This window comes from Lactuca saligna, chromosome 3 (assembly GCF_052625555.1).
Source record: "Lactuca saligna cultivar CGN05327 chromosome 3, ASM5262555v1, whole genome shotgun sequence".
NCBI lineage: Eukaryota > Viridiplantae > Streptophyta > Magnoliopsida > Asterales > Asteraceae > Lactuca > Lactuca saligna.
The window spans coordinates 170,067,552-170,074,697 of record NC_136419.1 but is presented as its reverse complement, the minus strand read 5'-3'; the positions used below and the strand labels follow the sequence as shown (position 1 = coordinate 170,074,697).

At 31.8% G+C, this 7,146-nt stretch overlaps 1 protein-coding gene across 7 annotated transcripts; it reads right to left on the bottom strand.

The window, feature by feature from the left end:
* Positions 1-375: 375 nt before the first annotated feature.
* On the bottom strand, positions 376-4,343 carry LOC145037459 (putative receptor-like protein kinase At5g39000). 7 transcript variants are annotated; one of them, XR_013678877.1, is made up of 4 exons: positions 3,884-4,341; positions 1,918-2,826; positions 1,614-1,797; positions 376-594 (listed from the first exon to the last, which is right to left on the bottom strand). XR_013678877.1 is itself a non-coding variant. In XM_078986116.1 (4 exons), the coding sequence occupies exons 2-4, from the start codon at positions 4,022-4,024 to the stop codon at positions 1,672-1,674; spliced, it is 1,176 nt and encodes a 391-aa protein (XP_078842242.1). In that variant the 5' UTR covers positions 4,025-4,110; positions 4,258-4,343; the 3' UTR covers positions 1,488-1,671. The 7 variants fall into 7 exon arrangements, 4 of the variants coding, with proteins under 4 accessions (XP_078842242.1, XP_078842241.1, XP_078842243.1 ...); XR_013678878.1 differs by lacking the exon at positions 376-594 and adding an exon at positions 712-1,075; XR_013678876.1 differs by lacking the exon at positions 376-594 and adding an exon at positions 713-1,079.
* Positions 4,344-7,146: the final 2,803 nt, after the last annotated feature.

The window sequence follows — 7,146 nt, the reverse complement described above, 5'->3', positions numbered from 1 at the left end:
ATCCTACCTACGATCTTACGATCTTACCTCAAATACGATCATTTTATGATCCTGATCGATTTTCATACCTAAGATCGTAGGATCTTACGATCAGGATCGCGATTTTGATAACCGTGTTTTTAACAAACGATGGACGATTCGAGTTAATTTTTAAAAATAGGGACTAAACGTGTTTTCTGACACCTGCATGAGGGACGATTGGTGTAATTTACCCCAATAGAAAAATATATATATTTCATAAGATAATTCTTGCAAAATTTACAAGTAAAATAGATTTTGTGTTACAAGGGAGTATTTGCCATTATCGGTTAATATTATTCCATTTATTCCTTTGTGATTCCAATATAACTCATTCCATTACAACGTAATAGCCAAACAAAACAATGTCCATTGCTTTAATTCACCCATGCCAAATATTACTCGGTACATTTAATTCATTCGTTATTTCATTCCATCCAACCCAAACACATCCTAAGTTTTAGTGAATTTGTACCTGTCACTATTTTCTACATTTTTATGACTATAGTTATTTGTATCGGCTGCATTTTTCTTTTAGACTGGGCCTCAATCGGCTTGGACCACCTTGATCAAAGGCTGAAAATGATAAGTTACAATGTTATCTAATATTATATATATGTTTTTGTTTTGTGATATTAATAGGATAACACAATATCCGTGTGGATACAAAGTGATTAAATAGTTACTAGATTCACGCCATACATATGACCATGTTTTTCATTTCATGTTTTATCTTCTTGTCTTTTAGATTTTAACAATTCTTTTCTTACAAACTCTAATGAACATGCGTGCTCTTGTTTATACTTCTATTACAAGAAGCAAAATGTACTTTTATTGATTTGTTTATTATAACGTGTTAATTACTTCTATTTTCTTATGTAGTTATATTACAGCATTAAAATTTGAAGAATCAACCTAACTAATGCAACATAAGTGAATAACAAGTTCAATTTAAAACATGCTAAAGTGTTAAACAACTTCAAGTCTTCATCACCATAAAAAGTTTAATAAGTTCAAAACCAATTTTCATTTTACGAGTCGTTAGACCTCCGCCTTACTGCCTAGGACAATTTCACAACATTGTAGGTCAGTAGAAAAAGAAACAATATTAAATCTACAAACAAAATTTGCACATAATAGTCATTAATTCATAACCGAATAAAGATCATCGTATTCACATGTAATTGTCTGATCTCTTTTTATCCACTCTGTTGATTCTCATGCTTGAAGTAATTTTATCTGTTGTATTGACTTTTTTTTTTTTTTAGTTGTTATGATGCGATCATTTTTCAAAGATCCACTGCAAGTCTAATACTCAACTTCTAGTGACTAATATCACACATTTTCTCACAAACCAAGATAATGGGAAAAACTACCTTGTATGAAAGCATCGACTATTATTTTGAGGATTATGTAGTTAAGGAATGTTCCTAGAACAAAAAATTGCAGGTCTTTCATGTAAAGATATATTAAGTATAGAAAGAAATAAATATTTGTTAATCTTACATCGTTTTTTCTTTATGTAAGGATCATTCACTGCACACTTTAGATATATGTTTCCATCCAATCAAAGACGCGAAGCATAGAAGACCAACCTGTGATGTTGTGTTGTCTGACTGTTTCTCTAGACAATGGTAAAACCTAAGTTTTACTTTAGATTTTATTTTCCATGTCTCGCTTGTTTATATGCTTGTTTATATAAAGCTTCGACAAAGAATCCAATTCTGAATCAACTAAAGGTGGATTCATCTTCTCTATCTTGAAAAAAACTGGTGAAATCTAAAGATGAGCGAAAACAAATGATGTGTAAGCAATTCATGTACTTTTATGTACACATCCTTATTTTACCCTAACAATATACATATTGAAGTAATTGATAAAAATGATATTAAAACTTACTTGCATTTTCAAGGCTTCCTTAAGTTGGAATGTCACCTTAGCAATTGTAGGTCGTTTTTCCCGAGTTTCTTGTAAGCATTGATATGCTATAGCGGAAAACATGCGTAATGTTCTTGGGTTGATAGCTTTCTTTATTCTGTGATCAATAATTATATCAAGCTCTCCATTTTTATAGGATGTTCGAGCCAAATGATGTAGGAATCGTCGCTCATCATGGTAGTTGAAAACACATGCTAGCCTTCCACACAAAACTTCAAACAAAACCACACCGAGTGAATAAACGTCCGACTCTTTTGTTAAAAACCCTGTTCTTTCATATTCGGGGTCAGTGTAACCATATGTGCCGGCAAGGTTAGTGATCACAAAGGTGTTATGTTGATTTGCTAAACCTATTCTAGCCAACCCAAAATCGGAAAGTTTTGCATTCCAATTCTCATCCAACAAAACATTCGCGCTTTTCACATCGCGATGTATAATTCTGTGTTTTTCGGCCACATGGTTATGAAGATAGTCCAATGCAGAAGCAACACCGATACATATTTTGAGGAGTTGTGTCCATGATAGTCTACCTGACATGGTAGTGTCACATATATATTTTTCAAGGCTTCCATGGCTTGCATATTCATAAACAAGGATCATCTCCTTGTTATCATCACAAAATCCTATAAGTCTTATAATGTTTTTGTGTTGATACTCGGAAAGCATTGCAACCTCTGTTCGAAACTCCTTGTTGCCTTGAAATCCGTTGACATCTAGCCGCTTTACAGCAACTAGTTGGTTTATATGATCTCCCCATGTGAGGATTCCCTTGTAGACCCTTCCATAACCACCCTTCCCAATGAAATTTTTGTTGTTGAAGTCTTGGGTACAATCTTTTATGACATGGAAGGGTAGTTTGAGGCCATTTGGCTGCTTCATTGCAGTATAATCTAGAATGATTAATATTGAACAACTATATACAAGACACCACGATAGCAATAATTTATGTTAATGTTTGATCAATAAGTAAGCAAAGACTATTATAAGACCTTATTAAGTGGATGGTTCTTATGTGAATTAACATGTGTAAATTTTAGGGACTATTCAGATTCACATTGTGGTTGTCAACAAACAAAAATATAAAAAAAAAAATTATATTTCATTTACCGATATAGATGTCCATTTGTAGAATAATGTCCTAAAATTAAAAATTTGAAAAATTGATATATTTTATTGTTTAAAATTAACTCCTAAAATTGAAAAATAATCTATGTTTTAGCATTATTTAGGTTATATTTGGGAATATTTACGAATCTCTCTCTCTCTCTCTCTCTCTCTCTCTCTCTCTCTCTCTCTCTCTCTCTCTCTCTCTCTCTCTCTCTCTCTCTCTCTCTCTCTCAATGTACTGTTGTTTGCTATAATCTTTTACATGTGTCCACGAATAACATTACAACCTATAAATTTTTATTGTTGATATTTTTGATCCAACAATAAAAATTGGTTCGTTGTTTTTTAGAACCCACATCCTACGAATATTTTATTTTTATTTGTATTAAGCTTTTATTTCATTTTTTTTCGAAACACATGTATATATGGAACTTCTTAGTAGAGTACAACGGATCATATATATAACAATGTTATATCCATTAGATCTATAGATCTAGTTTTCAAAAGAATTAATTTTATCATACAAATAAGCTTAGCGGTGTAACTTGTCGCATGTTCGCTTCTCATTCGTTATACGATAATAACTAAGATGTATTAACTTATTGTGTAAAAAAAACATGAGGACTTGTATTAGAATTTATCACAGTGTTGTTTTAACATGAAAATGGTCAACTCAAAACACTTTTGATTTGAGAAGCCAAAGAAATGATAGAATTTTTTGATAATTGCTAATCGAGGGAATCCTTCGATGAGGATCACCAATAGTTTGTTGAAACGTCCCACAGCGTCAAAAAAGATGGTGTAAGGAAAGATTGTTGACCTGATTGAGACGCATATCCGGAAGAGTGTTGGTGAGGTCAGCAGTGAAACCAATCCGTTTGTTACGATTCTTTATAAGACCATTTATCTTCCTCCATCTTAGTAAGGCGTCTTCGGAATTCTTGTTCAAATTATTCTCCATCCAGCTCAAAAGCTCAGTATCACTCCAGAAAACAAAACTACTTTCGCGTAATAAAAATCAAATCCCAGAATAATCATTAATGATCCCTGAAACAATAGTCAACAATTATATATAAAATAAAAGGAGAACGAAAAATGACAGTGGGAAATTAAGGAGAAAGTAGAAAAATGAAGGTAGCTTGACTTAAAACGTAGTCTGTAGAATAGGTAGTTTCGATTTCCTATTTAATTAACCTGGTGAATTAGTGAAATAATAATTCACCGAATTAATTAGATGTAGATAACAAGGAATAGATCAATAGAGAGATATTGTGTACAAGAAATAGATTTCAATTATCTATTTGAGAAAATACAGAGTTGATATAGAATCTGTTACAAAGGGCGAGGCACCTGATGCTTGCTAATTGATTCGTTTTTCACCTGGTGGCCATCCCACTCACAACAGCTCAACGATTTATTCTTTTAGAAATATCCTTTGCTTAGCGATATGTTTTTGACTATTTACTTATCTGTTATTCAATAAAAATATTAGTACCATAAGTACTTATCTATGATTTTTAGGCAATCGACAACTACAATTTTATAGTTTGGAAGTCTTTTTAATATCAAGTCGTTTCTTATTTTGAACACATTTTTCTCATGCTTTCTTTTCTTAACACAATAACACTCCGTAATCAAAAACCATAACCAAGATAGCTATGATATTAATTAATCTAAATATAAGAAATCAAACACTAAAAGGAACTTACACACACACACACTTTTTTTTTTCTTCCCTTTTTTAATATTTGTAATAAATACATATTATTATTATTATTATTATTATTATTATTATTATTATTATTATTATTAATACTAGTGACAACGGTGAGTCTAACCGTCGTCCTCAAAATTACAGCCGTCTAAACTCCACGTTCTTTCAATCTCGTCTGTATAAACTCGATTTTGGTGGTTGTCTGTGGTTCCAACAATCGGTTTCGACGACCCTCCTCCTTCTTCTCCCCACGTTTTACAACGGGCGATTAACTTGTAATTTCCCCCCTTCTTCCCCCCACGTTCTCTTCCATGGTTCTTTCGTATCCCCTTATCTCTCCAAACTCTGCATATAAATAGAGAAGATATTGATGCGTAACGCTGTTTTTTTCTCAAGCGAATGAGACTCCGGCAAGGGTGATAAGGCTCTTTGATAGCAACTCCTCTTGCGATTTGATCCTTTGATCAAGTATGAGCTGATGATTTCGACCCCGATTCACCACCAACTACTCTCTCTCTCTTTGTGTGTGTGTGTGTGTGTGTGTGTGTCTCTGTGAGGGAATTCGCGTAATTTCGTTGTTGTTGTAGATGTTGATTTGTACTTCAGATCGGCAAGGCGATGATAATGAAATGTAGCCTGGTCAAAATTGGAGTTTGGAGACCTGATCTGTATCTTGGCTGGGCAATTCGTAAGACATTTTTTGTGTTTGGAGTTATCTCTCTCTAAATTGACATGCATTGCAACTGCGATTGTATCCCTCACGGATTTAGGCAAAACAAACTCCATTACAATAGATCTGAGCCTCCTTTTTTGTTTTGTTTTGTTTTTCATAAGTAAGCATGCCAATTGTTTGTATTATACCCTCTATGTTTCTTTTGGTTAATCTGAAAAGTTAATTGTTTATTAATAATCTAAGAAGTCATGTTCACATGCATTGCTACCGATTTTGCCTTCAATCCTTTGTAATAACTCTAGAAGCAGCATGAGATTTGTGTATAAACGGACAGGTGTATCTTGCATCAAGCAAAATGTTTATATTGGGAAGTTTAGGTTACATGTAATGGGGGCACTTTTGTATATGTTATAAAGGCCAGAAGTTCTCTCATTCAATGTCCAATACCTTCTTGATTAAAGGTTCGTCTGGATTTTAATGTCAAACGCATAATTCTATAGAAGAAGAAATTGATGTGGTGAGGTTGTTTTTTTTAGAAAAAAACGACCTTGCAGATATGGTGCTCTGATTAAGAGAAATATTTGATTGTGCTTTCAGTTTTCTATAAATTTTCACGTTATTGTTTTTGATTTTAGGTTCTTTTATTGTTTGTTATTGATGTAGGTGATATGAATAACATAGCTAAAGTATGAAATTCAATTGTGGACCATTGGTTGACAATTTAAATTTCTTCAACATGTTTGTTTTGGCATATCTATAAGGTAATTACTGAATCTCATACCCATAAGTCATAACCGATACTATGTCTAGCAAATTTTAACTTCCTCATGAAAGAATGTGTGGTTTTCCCCATAATTCTTATATAGGGAGTTATTAGATACTATTTGTGTGTGTCCTCATGAAATTAAGGTTGTTTGGTTATACTTTTTTTTAATGAATTTTGCTAAATAATTTTTATCATTATTGTTCTCTGATCGTTTTTTATTTTGGACCATTTTCCCCCCTCCATTTGTATTGAAATGTTTTCGTGTTGTTGTATCTTGTCTGATCCACACTTTCAATCAGATTTTGAACCCCTTAAAATGCTTAATAGATTAAGCACTTAGTCATGAAAGTTGTTTGTTGGAAATAGTAGCATTGTACTTATATTCAATAAAAATTATGTTATTTGTTCTTATTTAAGCGTTGTACTTTCAAATATAGCATCATACTTTAATTTTTATTTCATATTTAAAAATATATATGTTTTTTTTCTTATTAAACCATTGTACTTTCAAAGTACAATGGTTAAATAAGAAAATAAAACAACAAATTAAAAAAAAAATGAAGATTTAGAAATAAATGTTAAATATATTATTAGACAAACAAAAAAAAATATAGATTTTACAGATCACCATTTAAAATTATAACAGATTCCTAATTCGTTTAAGGATTTTGGACCATTTTACCCCTCATACATCATTTATGATATTGGACCATTTTACCCCATCTCTCCCCATTTTTATTGAAATGCTATATCTGTTGCCAAAGAAAATATGAATAAGAAAAAAAAACATAATTTTTTTTGAAAATATGATGCTATATTTGAAAGTACAATGCTTAAATAGTTTATTGTTTTACCTTTATTTAAAATACAGATGTGATACATTGATTTATAAAAGTACTTGCATATCTAATAAAAGTAGTTTTGCAGGTT